At 27.9% G+C, this 21,516-nt stretch overlaps 2 protein-coding genes across 5 annotated transcripts in view; one reads left to right on the top strand and one right to left on the bottom strand.

Moving 5' to 3' along the window:
• The window catches only part of LOC132950875 (small G protein signaling modulator 2-like), a 35,038-nt gene extending 16,762 nt beyond the window's left edge, over window positions 1-18,276 (bottom strand). For 2 of the 4 annotated variants that reach the window (XM_061022475.1, XM_061022474.1), the window contains exons 1-4: window positions 17,791-18,276; window positions 17,339-17,382; window positions 9,921-9,996; window positions 8,835-8,997 (exon numbers count right to left, since the gene is read on the bottom strand). In XM_061022475.1, coding sequence (XP_060878458.1) covers window positions 8,835-8,997; window positions 9,921-9,996; window positions 17,339-17,382; window positions 17,791-17,809 — 302 coding nt within the window. In that variant the 5' untranslated portion in view covers window positions 17,810-18,276. Of the gene's footprint in view, window positions 1-401; window positions 516-755; window positions 858-8,834; window positions 8,998-9,920; window positions 9,997-17,338; window positions 17,383-17,790 lie in introns of all 4 variants that reach the window. The other 2 variants (XM_061022472.1, XM_061022473.1) reach the window with 2 other exon arrangements.
• Window positions 18,277-18,529: 253 nt separating this feature from the next.
• On the top strand, window positions 18,530-21,286 carry LOC132950581 (general transcription factor IIH subunit 1). The gene is made up of 3 exons (XM_061022094.1): window positions 18,530-18,817; window positions 18,891-19,146; window positions 19,315-21,286. The coding sequence occupies exons 2-3, from the start codon at window positions 18,899-18,901 to the stop codon at window positions 20,726-20,728; spliced, it is 1,662 nt and encodes a 553-aa protein (XP_060878077.1). The 5' UTR covers window positions 18,530-18,817; window positions 18,891-18,898; the 3' UTR covers window positions 20,729-21,286.
• The last annotated feature ends 230 nt before the right edge of the window (window positions 21,287-21,516 follow it).

The following is a 21,516-nucleotide window of genomic DNA, read 5'->3' as shown; positions in this document are numbered from 1 at the left end:
AATACAAGTACGAAGTATAATATGTAAATTGTATAAGTCTGATATCAAGGTGAAAGCCATTTATGCAAATCGATAATACACGACGTTCAAGACGTACATGAGCAATGACTGTATGTACTTTTTATTTATGTTTGTATATTATCCTTATAAGACCTATCGCCTGACATCTATACCTGACTGCCTGTCTACCTTTGTCATGTTTTATAAAATTGACATCCATTGCTGTCAATAATACGTATTTTATTAATTATAAGTAAATATCAATTGTAATACGTTTTTAGGTTAAGTTTTTATTAATCATTTTTACGTTCTTAGTTATTATATGAGTTACCAACCAAATATTTATTTTTTTATAAAAATTAAAATATTTTTTTTTTGTTACATAAAGTTGTCAAGCTTACTTATCATTGCCAAATAGTAACCAAGTCAATGAACTTCTCCGGTTTAACGTGCATGTACAAATTTGTGTTGGGGTTAAATTACTGCTTCTTCTAAAAGGAGAAACTACTACAGATCTGAAAAATATGGTCCGATTTTATAAAAACTATGGAATATAGAATAATAGAGAATATTTTCAGAGGCCAGATATATTTTTGCAAAACCATAGTATTTGTAAAAGGATAAAACAGATTAATATACCTGATTCCTAAAACTACAGGTTATAATATTATATTTGCAGTAAATGTATATAGTTTATTTTAAAGGAAAATGTAAAATTTTAACTTGGTAGGTACATATAATAATTCGAGGCTTACTTTTCATTGTTAAATAATAACCAAGTTAATGAACCTCTTCTATTTAAAATGCATGGGCAAATTCTTGGTGAGGCCATTGAATCACGTCTTAGAGTTATTGGTCTGAAAAATAGGGTCTCTTTATGAAAACCAATACGAAGAATAGACTAAAAAAAAGAATATGATTTTCAACAACAGAAAATTATTAATTACTTCCATTTATCAATAAAGTAAAACTTAAAATCTTATTCAATAAAAAAAAATTGTAACATGAATAAATCATAGGTAATTATATATTTGTCTAACCTATTATTATAATGTATTACCTATATTCGACGTGTTGCTATTTTAATATTATATATATATAGTTATATATAATATATACAGGTAAGATGCGTGACATATTAAACAGACACATTCATATAACATATTATACAGAATGATTATTTTAAAGGTAAACACTTATTTTTGGAAAGATTTTTCAAATATTATTTAAAATCGTTAAAAAGTTTTTGAAAATAATAAATGTTTTATTGTATGTACCTAATGATGTGCGTTTTCCTTTAAAAAAAATATCTTTTACAATTTTAAAATCATTATATAATATATATTATCTAATTTGTGATTGATAACTTATATGAGAAATTAATAATTAGTAACAACTTGAGTAGATAAAATAAATCTTAAATACAATATTCTGCAGAAAAAAAATGTATACATTATTAAGTACCTAAGATGAAACGTAAAAATCGGAAAGTCAAAAGTTATTCTTCCTTCTGAAATGATCAACAGACAACAATTATTTAATAAGTACACAAATAAAATGTACTCAAGTCCTCAAGTTTAAAAGATTTTAAATTAATTTAGTTTGGACTTTAAAGCATGCAGGTAAACGCTTACACACATTTGGATAACTGTACCTATATATTACAGAATATACAAGAGTAAATTTTACCTATACAACATCACGTAAAGATTATTGTTGGTTAAAAACAAAAAAAGGTAGACAAGCGGGTGTCGCTCTGCCGTACAGGGGGTTACAAGTGGGTCACTGTAATGAATGGTGTTAAATTTGAATTCAATTATATAATAATATCATTGTATATTTGTATAAGAAAAACGTTTCTGAACGAAGACGGTCAGTCAGCCTATGACTATTACTGAGTACCTATATATTTGATGAAATTATTGTGAATAAAGTGATTTATATATAACATATTTACGTGGAACCTGGTTGGCTTGTTTTAAATTTTCAGTCCTTAGATAATTGAACATTTTATACATTTTTAACTACAAAATAATTATTAAATTTTAAATTTGATAAATTTTGTCAAAATTCGAACTTTAAATACTTATCAAAAAAATTGTTTCTATGTATTTTTAATATTTTTCAACTGCTATTGTAACAATATATCAGGAGCCTTGTATTAAATTTCCACACATTTTTACCCAACAAATAAAATATTACTGATATTTATAGAAAAAAAAAACTAAAAATGTTCGTAAACACCTAAAAATAAGTCAAAATATTTGGGAAATGTTATGGTGTATAGAAAATACTAATTTAAAAATCCAGTCATAATTTCATGTACCTACGGTTATTTGTTTTAGAGTTGCACCAAAAACCAAAACTTTGCATAAAAAATGCTTAATTTTTCTTTTGTTTTTCACGGTGCTTTTGAAAACTACTGGGAAATTTTTACTCTTGACCCCCTAAAGTACCAACTAGATTCACTTTCCTATCAGACAAGATAGGTACTGTTGAAGAAAATATAAGCATTTTTTCTGTCCTAAAAGGTGTTGACAGACACAAATTTAAAAAAAACACACATCATCATTGTAAAATCAATATACATTCATCGCTTCGCTCAGAAATTAAAATTACCAAATATTTGAATGGAACCCGAGAAAATGTTTAGCTTTGTAACTTCAAAACCCTCGTAAAAATTTAATTTGACTTTCCTGTAGTCTTTTTTATGTTAGATGTAGGAAAACTTAAGGGGAATCTAGTAATACATTTTCAAAGCTATTAGATATAAATATAAAATTTTTTATAAATTTCTAAATCGAAATAATTAGCCAGTTTTTGTGATTTTAATGAATTTTGTCAACATTTAAACTTCAGACGCTCATAAAAAATGATTGAGGAATATAACAATCAATTTTTTTTTTTACTAACAACAACCTATGAGAATTATTGTATTACATTTTCAAGATTTTTGACCGAGTATGAAATATTTTTATAAAAACTAAGAAAACTCGACATTTTTTTATGCCTATAAATAGCTCTTAAAGAATCGCAAAATTTCAAAAATGCTATAGTGCCTAGAAATAGCCAATATAAAGCTAAATAACAGCGAAAATTATCATTTCATGTATCTACAGTAATTTTTTTTTCAATTCAAACAATTTTGTCAAAAACCGATTTTGCTTAAAATTTCCTGTTTTTTCTTAACTTTTGTTTTTCCAGGCATTTTGAAAACTACTGGGAATTTCGACCTCTCAAATGCACCAACTAGATTCACTTTATCATCGTTAAAGATACTGAAGTTGAAAATCTAAGAATTATTTCCATTTCTTACTCAACTCAACTGTATACAAACCGAAAAAAAATTTTTATTTAAAAAAAAAAAAAAACGCATCATTGTAAAACCAATACATTATTAATACTTAATTAATCAAACATTAAATATACAATTATAAAACACAGGAAAATCTAAAGTTGTATTTAGAAGAAACATTTTTTTAATTATTTTTATTTGTTTACAAAAACATATTAGATGGAAATTAAAAATAATTAAAACATGTGAGTATGTACAAAGTTTTTTATAATTAAATGGAACTGTTAAAAAAATTTTAAAATTTATTAAAAATTGAAGTTAAAAGTTGGGTTTTACAATAAGCTAAAAAGAATGCATATAACTATATACACTTCAAATTCACAGCCCTTATAAAGTCAAGTTGGTGTTAAATTTGAATTCAACGATATAATATCATTGTAATATATAAGAAAAACCATTCTGAGCGAAAACGGTAAGTCAGCCTATGATATGACTAAGCAGTGGCGGATCTAGGATTTTATTATGGGGGTGCTAAAGTTAAGGTCTCGTATTCTGTGTACTCCATTTTGTAAAAAGGCTATAGCACCCTAGCACCCCCCCCCCCCCTCTGGATCCACGCCTGTTCCTAAGTATATTTGATGATATTATTGTGAATAAAGTAATTTATATATAACCTATTTACGTGGAACCTTTTTTTAAATTTTCAATCCTTAGCTTTAAAAGTTGGACATTTTATAAATTTTTAACTACAAAATAATTATTAAATTTTAAATTTGATACATTTTGTCGAAATTCGAACTTTAAATGCTTATAAAAAAAATTGTGCCTATGTATTTTTAATATTTTTCAACTGCTATTGTAACAATATATTAGGAGCCTTGCATTACATTTTCACGCTTTTTTACCCAACAAATAAAATTGTATTAATATTTATAGAAATAAAAACTAAAAAAAATTGAAGACTAAAAATGTCCGTAAACAGGTAAAAAAAAGTCAAATTATTTTCAAAATTGTATGGTGCATAGAAAATGATAATATAAACATTCAGTGAAATTTTCAAGTATCTACAGTCAATTGTTTTTTAATTACAACAAAATAAGGAAATCGTTACATGAGAAATCGAGTGAATATATCAAATGTTGTAAAAATGTGAATTTCGATTTCATAAAAATTTAATTCGACTTTCTCGTAGACATTTTTTTTTTTTTGATAAAGGTAGACAAACTTATGAGGAATCTTGTAATATATTTTCAAATTTTAGATTTAAAAAGAAATTTTTTTATGAATTTCTAACTAAAAATAATTTGCAAAATTTCGTTATTTTTACGTATTTTGTCAATATTTAAACTTTAAATGCTTATAAAAAAAATATTTTTTTCATCTACCTTTGAAATAATAATCTAGGAGCCTTCTATTAAATTTTCAAACTTTTTTAACCAACAAAAAAAATTTTTATTGATATTTAGAGAAAAAAAAACTAAAAATGTCCGTAAACAGCTCAAAATAAGTCAACATTTTTGAATAATGTTATGGTGTATAGAAAATGGTAATATAAACATTCAGTCAAAATTTCATGTATCTACGGTTAGGTCATTTATCTATACGGTCATTCGTTTAAGAGTTGCACCAAAAACCAAAATAGATTTTCTAAAAAACAGATTTTGCTTAAAAATTTCCGTTTTTCCTTAATTTAATTTAATTTTTTTACGGCAATTTTGAAAACTACTGGGAAATGTTTACTTTTGACCCCCCATAGTACCAACTAGATTCACTTTCCTAACGGAAAAGATAGTGTTGAAGAAAATATAAGCATTTTACCTAAAAGGTCGTGATGTAGGTACACACATCATTGTAAAATCAATACATTCATCGCTCCGCTCAGAATCTAAAATAGGGATAACAAGCATTTTTACGCAAAACCAGTTTTCGACCAAATTGATTATTATATTTTGTTGTAAATTGTAATATAAAAACAAATAACAATGCAGTCATGAAATATTTATCAAATAATGTTTATATGAGCTTTTTCTATAATTACATACAAAAAAATATTTTGACTCATTTTAAGCTATTCATATTCATAGGCATTTCATATTTTATAAACGTCACTTTTGCTCGATCAAACATTTTTAGTAAAAACAATTTAACAAAAGTTCCTCAAGTTGTTTCCAGAGAAATTAAAAAAAAACTAAATAATCAAAAGTTTTGCAAGTCTAGATATAATAGCTCAGAAAGAGAAAACATATTTTTAAATTATACTTTGTATAGAAAATGGTAATATAAATTGTTGATGAAAATTTCAAGTAGGTAAACATGGTTAATTGTTTTTGAATTACTATACAAAATAAGAAAATCAATTAATTTGGTTTTTCACTATTTTTATATTCTGAGAAGAGCGATGAATGTATTGAATTACAATGACAATGATGGGTGTTATTTTTTTTTGTGTCTGTGCCCAGATAACATTAATCGAAATAATTCTTCAATTTTGAACTTCAGTAACTTTTTTGGTGCGAAAGTGAATTTTGCATTGCACATTCTAGTTAGTGCATTGCAGAGGTCAAAATTGAAAATTCGTAATTTTGAAAAGCTTTGAGGAAAACAAAATAAATGTTAAGAAATGTAGAATTTTTACGCAAAAACTGTTTTTAACAAAATCGAATTTAGTTTTAGGTGGTGTAACTCTAAAAAATAACTGAGATAGTTAGGTAGGTGCCGAATTTGTATCGAGCATTTTCTACACACTATTTCAACTTTCAAGATAAGTTGTCTCTTTTTGAGCGATACATAAAATATATGTATAAGGCATAAGCATAACTCAGCATAAAAAAATTTCAATTTTTAATAATTTTTTTAATTTTCTGAAAACTTGAACATTTAATACAATAGGTTCCTTATAAGTTATTGTTAGTGGAAATTAAACAATGTGAAGTACAAGTAAATTAACAAAAAAATTTTAATAGCGTCTGAAGTTCAAGACAAAAATCATCAAAGTCGTATCCTATAGGCTATATATTAGGTATAGTCGAATTATTTTACGTTCAAATTTGGACGAAACTAAATATGTAAACGGAGAATAACGATTTTAGTTTATTTGTAATTTAAAAATATTATATATGGGTACTAAAGTAACTATATAAATGAAATGTTTTCGGTAAAAATGAATTTAACCTACTGTTATACTAATCGTAAAATTAATTAAGTTAAGCATTAATATGATACAAATATACTATTAGTATAGTAGTCTGACCGACTTATTCGCTCTGAATCGTTATATAATTAAATAATTTAAGTCATTGAATTCAAATTTAACCCATCCATTGCAGTGACCCACCACACATCTCTTGACATCTGCAAACTACAGTACATCATATAGTGGTATATGCTACACGGATATTTGTTGACTTCGTAATATACAAAATGTACGCTCAGCAGATGACGTTTAACTCCGTTAGTATAAAAAATTAGAGAGAATCGACCTATTATAAAACGTGATGGTAAGAACATTATCTGTGTTTGCATATGGGTTTTTTACGATAATTCAGTTTTTAGATGGGTTATGAGCATTTTTTATTTACGCAATTACGCTATATTATATACACATAATTTGCTAAAAAATTGAACCATTGTAAAAAACCCACATACAAACACAGCTAATATTCTTACAATAAAGTTTCAAAATAGGCTGATTCACTCTAATTGTTAAACTAACGAAGCTAAACGTGATCTGCTTAGCGTACATTTGCTATGTTACACATGTGCACTTGTAAGACGGAGACAACAAATGGCCGTGTAGCGTCCTCTTAAGAAAAATATGGGGAAATTATGTACTTTTGACCCCCCCCCCCCCCCTCCCCCTAAAGTACCAATTAGATTCACATTCCTACCAGAATAATAAGTGTTGAAGTCGAAAATCTAAGCATTTTTACTGCTCCATAATATAATGACGAACATAAAAACACACGCATCATTGTAAAACACTAAAACATTCATTGCTCCATTTAGAATCTAACATGTCATACAATAATATTCACTGCATGCAAATATATATTAGGTTTATTTATTTTCAATGATTTGCATATAGGTACTCTGTGCAAACTATTTATAATATACACATTCTGCTGCTAAAAAATGCTAAAGATTTTAATATAATTAAACTTAATACAATTATCTTTTAAAATATATAGGTACCTAACATAAATAATTTACTATCAATCTTCAATAATAATAGTTCAAATTTGTTTGCAACAAAGATGTCTATAAATAGTAAAAAGTTTGCCAGAGCTAAATAAAGTTATTAAACTTTAAAATCCTGAAGTATTATGACATTTCAGTAAACAATATTACTTATTAGTAACTTGCTTGGTTAAGTATAAATAATTGTATTATCATTCTATAAAAAAAACTTATTTAGACTTTAGAGTGACTATTTTTGCAGTGCTTTTTAAATATTTCAATGAAAAATAAACCCATTTGATCTCCAATGGTCGTTGATCCCGCGAATGTACTTTTAAAAAATCTATTTAAATTATATAACTATAGAAGTGTCAAGTGTGCCAGTACATATTTTTCCAATAAATTTATTATGATAAACTGCTATATAATATATTGATATTTGATAATGTTAGTTGTATAAATTATAATACATATTCAATGTACAGTAATAATCTAAATTATAATTAGTTTACGTACATGCAATAAAAATATTTTTTTTCTAAATGCCAATATTTATACTAATATCTTACAACTAATGAATGTCTTAAATGGTTTTATTTAAGAAAATGTAGATTTTAATTACAACTATATAGGTGTTCTATAATCTATAAATGATACATGTTAAGAAAACGGAAGTAATTAATCATTTTATTGAGTAATTTTAATGATTGGCGTATTTGTAACAATTGATAACAAATGAAGCGATAATAAAATATTTAATTATTTATAAAATTATAACACTACACAATAGTTTTATAATTATAAGTTATGTCATATTTTTTGTTTAATAACATACATCTCAAAAACAATGAAAAACATTAAGTTATGAGTTATGGGCTTATGACATACCAGTATACCTCTTATGATAATATATATTATACTATAATATTATATCGGTACCTACCTATATTAATATTTAATTTTAAATTATTCTTGTAATCATATAAAATGTATATTACTAATATTTACTACTCATTTATTATTGCTCTTGAATTAAATGTAAGTAATCTAATAACATTAATATGAGTACCTATTTAATATTAGTGATTACTATACTTGTTCTGGAAAGTATTTTCTGCATAATTAAAAATGAGATGTAGCATGTATATGTCTCAATAATTCTCTATACATGTATATAGTATAAATTCAAAAAAATTACAAAAAAATTATTTTTTTGGTAGGTATGTATAATTTTCATTAATTGATTTACTTTAACGATGTTTCCCCTTAATTCTAAAGCTTCAAAACATTATATCTAGGCACTTCGATCTGTACAAATTAAATTAATTAGTAAATATGATGCTTAAGTAATATAGTTATTTACTTATTTGGGTCAGTATTTTCCATTTCTTGAACTTTCTGACTAATTATGGAGGCAGGTTCAAAATTTTTCGCCATTTTATGTAATAATGCTGTTGTTGAACTAGTTTTAAATAATCCCAATGCTCTTCGCCTCAATCCTTGAGATAGACATGCTTCAACAGCAGCTACAATCATGTAATATTCATTATTTATCAGACACGAATTTGTTAATTTTTTTACCTAGCCTACAGATTCTACTGTTAAATCATTGGAAATGCGTTAATTTATAAATCACTCATTACTATATTTACTATCGGTATCTATAACAGTTTATAAAACATTAAATTTACGTCGTTACAGCAATAGCTTAATATTGTGAAATTAGTTAGACATAATAACACCTAAATACAATATGAAAAGAACATTAACTATAAATAATTTATTATGATGTATGCATATATTATATGTAGTATGTATAATGTATATAGTAGGTAGTTTAGTATGTAGTTATAGTATATACGGTACTGCCTATTAAACATTTTGATTCGAAATCGAAATTCATACTGTTATCCTGATTCCTAACGGCAGCAGAGAAAAAGATTTTGATGCAACTGGAAAACTTTTTATTACCTACTTATTACTACATTTCTGTATAAATGAAAACTAAAGCAGACAAAATGCAGAAACAGTAACAGATGTGAGCTGTGAAGTAACATCTATCTATTAATTCATCTCATCTCTGCAAAGAATTGTTTTGTGTTATTTTTAATTTTGAGTACAGATAAAAAAATTAATTAATTTAAAAAATGAGTTTAAGCTAAATTTTACTTATTTTTTAGATTTATATATTATAATCCGTAGGTCAACGATTTACCATACGTTTATATATTTTTAATTGTCTTTAAACCTATCATATATATGTATTGTTTATCAATAGTCATTTTTATTTTACATTCTGAATAAACTCAAATTTAGATAAAAAAAATGTATCATGAAAATATTTATTTAAAATGTGTAGCAATTAACAACACGAATAACTAAAATATAATAATAATGAATCATACAATTTTTATATTAAAAAAGTAATAATTTATTGTAAATACACTACCGCAAAGAGATGTAATTGAGCCACTTTCTTCGTGTACAAACTTCCTAGTTACAGCTTCTTCCATTATTTGTTTCACCTGTTGTATATTAAATAATAAAATATATAGTATGAATAAAAATATAACTATACATAATATTGTTTCTTATAAAAAAAACAGAGTAATAATAAAAATAAAACTTTTTGTTCAATTCAATTTTATTAATATTCTATATATTATATTATGGTGAAAATATAACTTTAGGTAGCTAGATACATTAAGAAATATGTCTGCTGTAAAAAACGAATAATTTTTAAAAACAATAATCAACAATTTTGCCATAAATCTGTTTCTAATTGTATTAATATTACAATCATATTAATTACGATCAAAATATAATTAATTATTATTGATTTATTAAATAAACATACAATGGTTTTAAGAAAATTAATCACAGTTGAAAATAAACTTATAATCGCGATAAAAGCAAAAGGATAAACGAATACCGATATAAATTCATTAAAATTACAAAATGTTGTCGTGATAGGAACGTTATTACATATTAGCGCTCCGTGGTAAAATTAAACCAAGAAAAAAATACTTGGAAAAAAGCCACAAAAATCAACTTAATTTCCTATAAAAAAATTAGTTAGGTAAGTGTTACATATAAGGTAGAATATAGGCACTTTATTTATAACCTATAAGGCGTAAGTTCAATTATTTTAAATTATTTACATATATATTACTTAATACACAGTGGAAATCAGTTATAATAACGACTTTCAAGGGACCATGAAAATTCGTCGTTATATGCAGTAGAATGTAATCAAATTAATTAGTTTTGAAAACATATAAAAAAATGTATATAATATATGGAGTGATTCATTTAAGCAAGACACTCATTATTTCATAAAACAATAATAGTTTTGAAAATTTTTTTTTATTTAAAATAGAGAATTTACAATGTGTACCTATCATATGTACAATAAGAAAATAGGATAATAACGAAAAATATTTACAAGATGATTTAGTATGAGGAGGGAGGCTGTCCAGTGACAGGCACTTGGCTCTTATTGTCGGGGGGGGGGGGGGGGGGGGCAAAAATTAATCACAATTTACTGACCCATCTTAAAATTATCTCACATTCAACTTACCTATATAATAACTACCCTCTCGCTATATTACCTTTAGGTACCTTAATTTAGTCTTAAGTTTAATTGTGTAAAGAAAATATTAATAAACACAAGTATACGTAAGTGCGCAATGATAAATAATTAATACTTTTTAAATCAATACACATCGTTTAAATACCCATTTTAGATTTTGAGCGGAGCAATGAATCATTAATAATATCTAGGTATAATAGGTAAATTGGTTTTACAGTTATGTGTTTTGTGTGTGTATAGTACACCTGTAGTGTGTGTTTCATCACCTTTCAGAACAGTAAGAATGCTTCAATCCAAAACATTCAGGGTGGTTTCTGGCTTCTAGAAGCAAATCAAATATATAGTTACATTTTTGGTGGAGGGGGGTTCAGAATTTAAAAAGGGGGAAAGTAGGTATAACCACTTTGATGTAAGTAGGTGTCGAGTGTACCTCGTCATTGAGTAATTGAGTAAGTCACTGTAATGTATACCTATGTGTTAAATACTTCAATGTCAATTCAATGATAAATATTTATGATATACTATTGCATACAAACAAACAATTCTGAGCGAAGACCTAAACTAAATTGAATCAGTATAAATTACTAAGTAAACATTATGATATAATTGCGCTATTGAATTAATTAATTTTACTATTAGTAATACGGTAGTTTGACGCGGCCACAAGTGCTGTGGCCAGTCTTGGGAGAGATATCAAGAAACTGCACATTTTACGCGGAGCCTTGTTTTCAATTTTAAATCCTTAGCTATAAAAGTTGAACATGTGCTAATACAAACATTCAGTGACATTTTCAAGTATCTACAGTCATACGTTTTTTAATTACAACAAAATAAGAAAATCGTTACATGATAAATCGAATGAATATCAAATGTTGTAAAAATATGAATTTCAAACGCTCATAAAAATTTAATTTGACTTTCTTGTGGACATTTTTTTTTTTGATAAAGGTAGACAAACTTATATTACATTTTAAAATCTTAGATTTAAAAAGAAAATATTTATGAATTCTCAACTCAAAATAATTTGCTAATTTTCGTGATTTTTCCGTGTTTTGTCAAGATTTTAACTTTAAATGCTTATAAATAAAAACTGTGACTAAGGATTTTTACTATTTTTTTCATCTGTCTTTGAAACAATAACCTAGGAGCCTTCTATTAAATTTTCAAGCTTTTTTAACCAACAAATAAAATTGTATTGATATTTATAGAAAAAAAAAACTAAAAAAAATGGAAACTGAAAATGTCCGTAAACAGCTCAAAATAAGTCAAAACATTTGGAAAATGTTATAGTGAATAGAAAATGCTTATATAAACATTCAGTCAAAATTTCATGTACATACGATCATTTGTTTAGAGTTGCACCAAAAATGTTGCGTAAAAATTCCCGTTTTTCCTTAATTTTTCACGTTGCTTTTGTAAACTACTGGGAAATTTTTACTTTTGACCCCCCAAAGTACCAACTAGATTCACTTTCCTATCAGAAAAGTTACTGTTGAAGAAAATCCAAGCACTTATACTGTCCTAAAAGGTGATGACAGACACAAAAAAAAACACTCATCATTGTAAAATCAATACATTCATCTAAAACATCCAAGTACAAATATCTATAAATAACTCAAAAAGAGTCAAAATATTTGAAAATTGTATAGTGTACCGACCTATAGAAAATGATAATATATACCTACATTACCTATGGTTATTAATTTTTTGAATTATAAAAAAATATAAAAAATCGATTAAGGAAAAATACTTAATTTACGGGTGAATACCCAATACGACGTAGGTACAATTTTGAACTTCAAACGCTCATAAATAATTGATTTGACTTTCCAGTAAACTTTTTTTTCTGTTTAAGGTAGGAAAACTTATGAAGAATGTTTATTAATTTTTTAAATCTTTGAGATAAATAGAAAATTATTTACGAATTTCTAACTCAAAATCGATGTAGATCTTAAGACACTCATAAAAAATTAATGTGAATTTAAGCTAAATTTTTTTTTGAAATTACACTAATAATAACTTATTAGTATTAAATAATAATAATAATAATAATATTATTATATATTATATAATATTTACCTTGTACTATATTACATTTTTAAGTATTTTGACCAAGCGAAATATATTAATTGTCAATAAATAATTGAAAAATCAAGATACACACAACGAAATTAATTACAAATTCAATGTTTTTGGCAATAAATTATTTTAATATGACGCTACACCCGCTTGTGTTGTCTCTGTCTTACAAATGTAAAACATAGTAAAATTAATTTGTCGATATCACAAATACAAAAAAAGTTCTTAATGTCGAAAAATTCATTATTTTTGAGTTTTTCAAAATTCATTAACTTTTTTGGTAGTTTTGATATTGAAAATAAAATAACTACGTTTTACAATGCACAGTAAATGTTCTCATCTATTAATAGCGTGAAAATTTGGTTGTTTAGCTTGGAATACAGCCTGAGTGGTTCTTACCTGCGCAAAATAGTTCTTGCTATGTTTTACAATAATTGTAACACGGAGACAACACATGCGGGCGTGTAGCGTCCTCTTAATAACAATAATAGTTTATAATATCATAAAATATAGTATAATATTAGTAATATAGGTTTATAGACCATCTTTGCTCAGAATCATGATTTTTAATAATAATAAATCATTTAATTCAAATTCAATAGATCCATTACAGTGACCCACACGCAGTAAAGCGATACCCACTTTCCCTCATTTTAGATTCTGAGCGGAGCGATGAATGTATAATGTATTGATTTTACTGCAAGTGTTTTTTTATTTTTAAATTTTTAAATAATACAATTTTTTTTGTGTCTGTACACGATAAGTAGTCTAATTAATTCTTCAATTTTCAACTTCAGTATTTTGTGAATTTGTGAATTTAGTTGTGTTACAGTGTATCTACCGTGTACATAATAGTGAATATAACTAAAAACATCAATAATTTCTGGTTGAATTTTCGTCGTAGCATTTTCCCATTATTTTTTTACAGTATGTATTTGATTAACCGTAGAATTTCCTTGTCTGAAACCTTCCTGGTCTTCTCCAACTATAGTCTCCATATGACTTGAGTTCATTAAAAATAACGTTTGATACTACTTTTATGATGTCTCTAGTAAGTAGCAACTAGTAAGACGCCTATATAATTTCAGTTCACTCTTTTTTGTAGATAGGGCACAAGACTGACAGATTCGAAGCTTTGGGTACTTTATCTTCTCTCAATGCTCTTTTAACATTTTCTTCAAATTGTTTAGTCACCGTTTTTCCAGGTGATTTACCATTTTTTAGCATTTCAATAGCTAATTTTTTCTTCTATTGTTGGTTCATTTATCGGTTGTCAGCATGTCTACTGTAGTACTGTCTGCAGCAGTGTCAGCATGCGTTGTTCTATAGACTCTCCTTGTCCTGGTTTAAATAGAATATAGTAGAGCTGGCGGTATTTCAAATGTTGATATCGGTATATACGGTATTTGTTTACTACCGGTATCTTCGATATTAGTGTTTACAAATTTTCAACCTAGAATAAGGTTATTGGGAAACGGAGTGGCCGAGCGGACTAAGGCGTCGGCTGCGACGTGCACCGTCGCCGGTTCGAACTCAGCCACGGGCGGCATTTTTCTTCGGGCAGTCACCTACGTATGCTCACTAAAAAATTCTGCCTAAACAAACACACATATTATGTTCAAAACCTACAATACCCTCCCCCACAGTTCCACAGGCTAATGACCTCAGTGGGCGAAGCCCAACCAAAAAAAAGTAAAAAAAAATAGTGTTATTATATTATTTCATTACGTTTATATAAAAATAATAAATAATAAATGTAGTAACCGATATCCGGTATTTGTTTACTACCGGTATCTATGATGTTTTAGATAACAACGGTAATTACTGATTCACGGCATACTGCAGGTACTTATTCTAAAATACTGAAAATCCCACCAGCCTAGAATATAGTCTCAAACTTTCCTCTAAATTGTTCAGCTATATTTCGCTTTTATTTGCAATTAGTGTGCCGTCCGATTATTTCAGGATATCCGTTCTTGGTCTGTATCTGTTTTTCATGACATGTGTTTCTTATATGAAATGTTTATGCTTCTCTTTAAATTTTCTCTATGTCTTGAATGTAACTCTTTCCTCATTGTATTTTTAAATCAAATAGATCCAAATTAACTACTAGGGATAAAATAATGATACACCCGGAGAAAAAGGTGTTACGGTACATTTTTGGCCCCAGGAGATACCAAAATAAGGGAGAGTACGGACGAAATATTAAAGAAGTTATAAGTATGTTAGAGGATTCGTACATAGTATAGGTACGATGAAAAGTCAAAAGATAAGCTGGGCAGGATACGTATGGCGGGATTTAAATGGGATTCACGTATGAACAGATAATCGGGCAAGTCACCAAATAGATACTGAAGAGAAAGACCGCTGGATCGTCCAAGAGAACGATGGATTAACAGAACACAGAGTCCATAAATACCTTACTATGTTGGGAACATATTTTAACGATGAAGAGATAGCTACAGACAGTGACAGATGGAGAGGAGTGGTGATTGCAGTGATAAACCTGAACGGTCTATGCCAAAAAAAAAATTTCACAAAACAAATCAAATTCCAAAATATTGCACAAAGAAAATTAATAAATACCCAAACGATTTTGATTTTAAGATGAAATCGATCCAAGAAGAATCAAGACTATATTAAGTACATTATACAAACTTTTTACAGCACTACAGCAGTTTAACCACTTAAACCCCCTTGTAAAAAATCTAGCAGCCCCTGCAGAAATTTCTAGTAATCTGACAAAACGTATTAAAGTATTAAACACAAATGGTGTCTTGACCTACTAGATATATGACCTAAAATTCTAATAATCTCAAAATTAAATAAATATTTTATCTAATTATGCTAATTATTAAAATAGGTAGTGCCATAAACGGGTAAATACTTCCTTCAAACGATTTGTGTATAAATAAACTATTCTCAATTAAATTTGTTTATTTTTCTCTCTAATATATTATAGTATTATACCTAATAGTAGATAATAATAATATTGAATTTACTTAAAAATGTGAAGTTATTACATTTCTACTATTTTAATTATTACATAATATTTAGTTTGTATCTATCAAGGTATCTATATTCTAGGTTTATCTACAGTACCTAACTTATTATTTTATAAAAATATTTTATACCCATTTAACCAATTCAGCAGGTAGGTAATTAATAATTGTAAATTGTACCTGTATGAATAAATTATATGTTTTCACCCCTGCCAATTTGTTAGTATATAAATTAGTATAATATATATATTATACAACATGCAAATATGGTGGGAGACTATATACACCTGATACAAATAATAAGTATGTGCGTATATTTGCACGACTGCGTGTATATATAGCGGCATGGCGTATTATATGTATATTATAATATGATACATGATACCTACCAAAAACGTAGTTATTTGTTTAAATAAAAACGAAAATTATTTCTACATCAAATATAATTTTTTTATGATGTATAAATAAATATTTGTATGACACAGTTAAATTTTTAAACTGCAGGGTGCCTATATATAGGTTGAATGTGATCTATAATATAACTATATCTAAAATTCTTAACGAAGCCAGAGTAATAAGTTAAATGATTTTCAGTTTTCACTATTATGTAAGTACTATGTACTAATAGTAGTATAAGATATATGTATATTTTACACAACAATTTTATTTCCAGCGGACAGTGTGATATTTTCGTAAAAAGCTGCCAAAATAAAAATTTAAAAAGTTTACAGGATAATTCTTTTGTCAACTAGAGACTACTAGCTCATTGCTTGTTAATGGTTATGTATACGATATCACCACTGCGAAAAACTGATAATGTGAAATGTAAATTATATTGTGATTATATTTGAAACATTATAATATTGGTATACGGGCGTCGGGCGGATGGCGGCATCGATATACTGTTGCGCAAAAAAAAAATAGAAGTAAACACGAATTACTTATACTTTTTAATGCTTTCAACCATAACAGAAATTATAAACAATATTAATTTTGCGAGGGTCGAAAGTTGAACTTTATAACGATCCCTATTACGCAAATTCATGAGGCACGAACTTTAATACTGAAATATGTGTACGACTGTATTCATTTTATGCTCAATTTTATGTGTCTATAATTTATAAATATATATATATGTATATTATATTACTTCAATAATAACGAGCATTTTATATATTATATATATTTACGTACCTCTTTCTTCACATTTTTGATGAGTTGCTCCTTGAACTTTTTACCTGAAAAAAACAGAAAAAAAATTCTACACTCCCATATGTTGGCAAACGTTCTAAGCATACATAATGCAAGGTGTTCAAAAAGTGCAAATTTATGTGACCGTAAATACGTATATATTATACAATGTTTTATACACGCATATTGGGTCCATATATCCACCTATATCCATTTCGGATTTCTACACTTTTCAAACCCCTTATAGGTACTTTGTATGATATTAGTATTATCATTGATTTTAGAATATACTTATATTTTATAGAATATTTTAGTATATTCTAAAATCAATGGTATTATTATTATGGGCATGTTTTGTTCGACACCACTCGGGCTTCGGGGTCCCATCGTTGTCGTGAGTGAGCACGAGCGGTGGTCGAAAAAGATTTTCCCATATGTCACGGTCTAAGACGTACTGGTGCTGTTAGAGTCCATCGTCGTCACCGCAGATGGATGTACAAAAAGGAACGAAATCACGGCATTCAACAAGTGACGGTGGCGATGATTTTGGGCACCTACCCTTTTTTTAATTTATACCTCGGCGGCTCGGCGGCGGTGCGATACCTATTTAATATTTTTTAATTATAATAATATCGACGCGACGACCGGTCGGAAAACGTTGGCGTCAGTTGTAGTGGGTGGAACTTTGGAAGGGAAAAGGGCCTTTAGAGTTTAGCGGCGTACTACAAGAACAAACACCCCGCTGCCTACCGTCGCGCGCAATACGTATCGGACAACCGCGGTGGTGACGACGGGCGGACTGACTGATTGACCGACGGACGGGCAAAGAGATCGGTCGCACGAAGACGGAAGAGTCGACACTATAGACAGACACACCGCGGTTGACGAGGGCGGACTGGTGAACTGGCGGACGGCCGATGGGGGACCGCCCACCGACCGGAGTGGACTATAATTGCTAAGCAAAGTAGTGGCGACAACGACGCTACCGGCGGGGTAACTCATATTGGCGTAATATTATTATACGGGGTAACCGCGGTCGCCAGTGATAAGCTGTCTGGTGTTGTTGTACGATGGTGGAGGTATAATAATATGGCATATTATATCATAGTATTCTCTTAACGTGGCTACACTGTTGGCGTTAAGTTGTCCCTGGTTTGTTTTTTTTTTAATATTCAATTTTTTTTTGAGGTTGGTTTTTAATGCCAGAGAATTTTGTTATTTTATTTAAATTTTTTTTATAATTCTCAAAATAAGTAAATTCATCGTTACTCGAAGTCTCGAACCGACTTGAACGTTTTTTATTTTGTGGTTTGTTAGAATATCCACTTTCCCTGTCCGGACGTATTCTATTTTTTATATATATACAAACACCTAAAATTTTCACCCCGATCAAGAGTTTCTGATAAATGTTAAACTTTATAATGTTAAATACATTATAATCTCATCAGATCTTCAGGACATCAAGTATATTTCGGTACAATTGTATGTTCCAAATTATTTCGACAATATCGTTAGAATTGTTTGTAATTACTAAATAATTTTTGATCCCCATTAGCTGTAATAATGACATCGTCAGAAGATGTGCTCCTTCAAGTGGGGCCAGTACGGCATAAGAAAGGCGATGGGACATTGTATGTGATGAGCCAACATGTTGCATTTATCCTCAATTCTAGCGATACTGTAGCTATTAGCCACCATTATAGAGATATTAAAATGCAAAAAATATCATCAGAGTTCAAAAACAAAGTGCAATTGCAGTTGGTGTTTCACGACGAAACAATTTCACTATTTCAATTTACTAACTCTGAGAGGTACAATTTTGAAATAATAAGATTATTGATTTACTAATTTTTAGAAAGTAAAAGAAAATATCAAAAAAGATTAAATATATATTAGTCTTATTTCTAATATTAATTTTAAATTTATTATAATGATTAATCTAGGTGTGTGGTAACTTAAATTATGAATTTTTTTATTAGGAGTGAAGCCATGCGAGATAGAAATCGAGTTAAAGACTTAATACAACAATTACTGCCAAAATATCAAAAACAAGCAAACAAAGAATTTGGTGAAAAAAGCCGTATTCTTGGTGAAAATCGTATGCTCTTTCAATTATATCAAGACCTAGTCATTACCCACGTCATAACATCTGAAGAATTTTGGTCGCAGCATGTCCCTTACCATTTAGCTACTCAATCCAAAGTAATTACTCAAAAAACCGGTGTACCTAATAATTTTCTTACCAACGTTACAGTCAAAAGTGATGGTACAAAAAAATTCAATTTATCTAATGATACCATACAATGTATCTTTAAGACATATCCAGCAGTTCGGCAAAAACATCTAGAATATGTACCACATCAATTAACAGAATCAGAATTTTGGCAAAAGTTCCTAGAGTCACATTATTTTCATAAAGACCGTATTACCACAGGAAGTGCAAAAGATTTATTTAATGATTGTGCCAAATTAGACGATAATTTATTCAAAAATGAAATTAAAGATTTATCTAAAAATAATACAGATTGTTATGTTGGGTCAATTGAAGATGATGGATCTGATGATAATATAAATTCTATATCTGAAGAAAAATCTTCCATGGCAAATATTGTACATGAAAATATAATTAAAAGGTTTAATCAACATTCAATGATGGTTCTTAAAACCTGTGAAAAATCTAATTTAAATTCTATACCTAATGGAAATGACTTAAAAGTGCCATCTAATTCATCTCATATAAATGGCACACCAGATACCGCATTGAAGAGGTTGAGAATTCAAGAGAAAAATGACTATGAAGATCTAAATCCAGAAGTGGAAACTTTGGATAATAATCAAAAGAAATTGAAATTATCTAGAGTAGAAAGTTATGTTAATTGTTTAACAAGAGAACATAAGCATGATAATACTACCTCCAAACTTTCTAAAGCAAGGGAAGTGCAAAAGAGTATTATTTATGATGTTTATGAATGGAGCAAGACAACTTCAAATCAAGTTATTGAACCTAGTGCAGCTGTCAATACTCTTGGTTTACTTACACCGGGCGGAAGTTTAATGAAAGGAATCAGTGATGAATCTGCTTCATTAGCACAGTTGGTACCAGTTACAGTTGAAAAAGATTTGCGACAGTTGTACATTTCTTTAGGAGAACTATTAAGACATTTTTGGTCATGTTTTCCTGTAACAACTCCTGCGTTAGAAGAAAAGCTAATGAAAACTCATGATTCCTTACAAAAATTTCAAAACGCCAAAATCAAGCCTTTTGAAGACCAAATAATTATTAATCATGGTCAATTAAATCAGCTCACAAATCATTTAAATTTAATGTTACATACTGCCTACAATAAATTTTCTGTTTGGCATTCTAGACGAAAAATACCTAATATTCTTTGACGAGTAGTTCATCATGTGTTTTTGTATTATATATTAAATGTGCAATGGGAACATTGTTGGAACGTTATAATATAAAGAAACATTAAATGGTAAAAATACATTTTTGACAAAATGTTTTAAAATTTAAATAGATAAAAATGTATGATGCCATTACACTGATGGAAAATGTATGATCAATAGTCATTAAGAATTTATTTTTCTAGATTTAAGATATTTAAGACACCTTTGATATTAATATTCTGTGCTTGATACCCTAGTATTTAGGGGTGAAGGGATAGAAAACAAGGGTAATTTTAATAAATACATATTAACTTATGTTTTCATTAAATTAAATGAATACAAAAATATAATTTATTATTAACAGTGTTAAACACTATGTATAATGTGTGAACATAAATAATTGACAGTAGTTTAATTAATTTCTTAAGTAAATGTACTGATAACAAATATTTATTGTTTAATTTCCTATTGTCTAAGTTAAAAATCATTAATTATTATATAATTGTATCCATTGTTAACCAAAATATTTCAATGTGAAGTTGTTTTTCATTTATGCAAAATACATGTATTATTATTTTTGTTAATATTTTTTAAATAAGTAAAAAAAAATATATATTTCAATTACAGTAAAACTTTTCTTTGACAGAATGACTTGGGGCCGTCCAATTTTTCCGTCTTAACGAAGTTTCTGATTTGACGGAGTTTACATTCATTGTGTTGTATTTGAATCGGGACTAAAGAAATGTCCCAGTTACCAGGTTTTACAGGTATTACATTTTGATACCTAT

The sequence above is a fragment of the Metopolophium dirhodum genome, chromosome 8, assembly GCF_019925205.1.
Source record: "Metopolophium dirhodum isolate CAU chromosome 8, ASM1992520v1, whole genome shotgun sequence".
Classification (NCBI taxonomy): Eukaryota; Metazoa; Arthropoda; class Insecta; order Hemiptera; family Aphididae; genus Metopolophium; species Metopolophium dirhodum.
The sequence above is the reverse complement of the archived record's forward strand: the minus strand, read 5'-3'. Positions and strand labels throughout refer to the sequence as shown.

What these genes read in the sequence shown, in the direction of transcription:
- LOC132950581 (XM_061022094.1), top strand. Translation starts at nt 18,899, where the DNA reads ATGACATCGTCAGAAGATGTGCTCCTTCAAGTGGGGCCAGTACGGCAT. An exon ending in CAATTTACTAACTCTGAGAG is followed by an intron (nt 19,147 to 19,314) that starts GTACAATTTTGA and finishes TTTTTTTATTAG; the next exon opens with GAGTGAAGCCATGCGAGATA.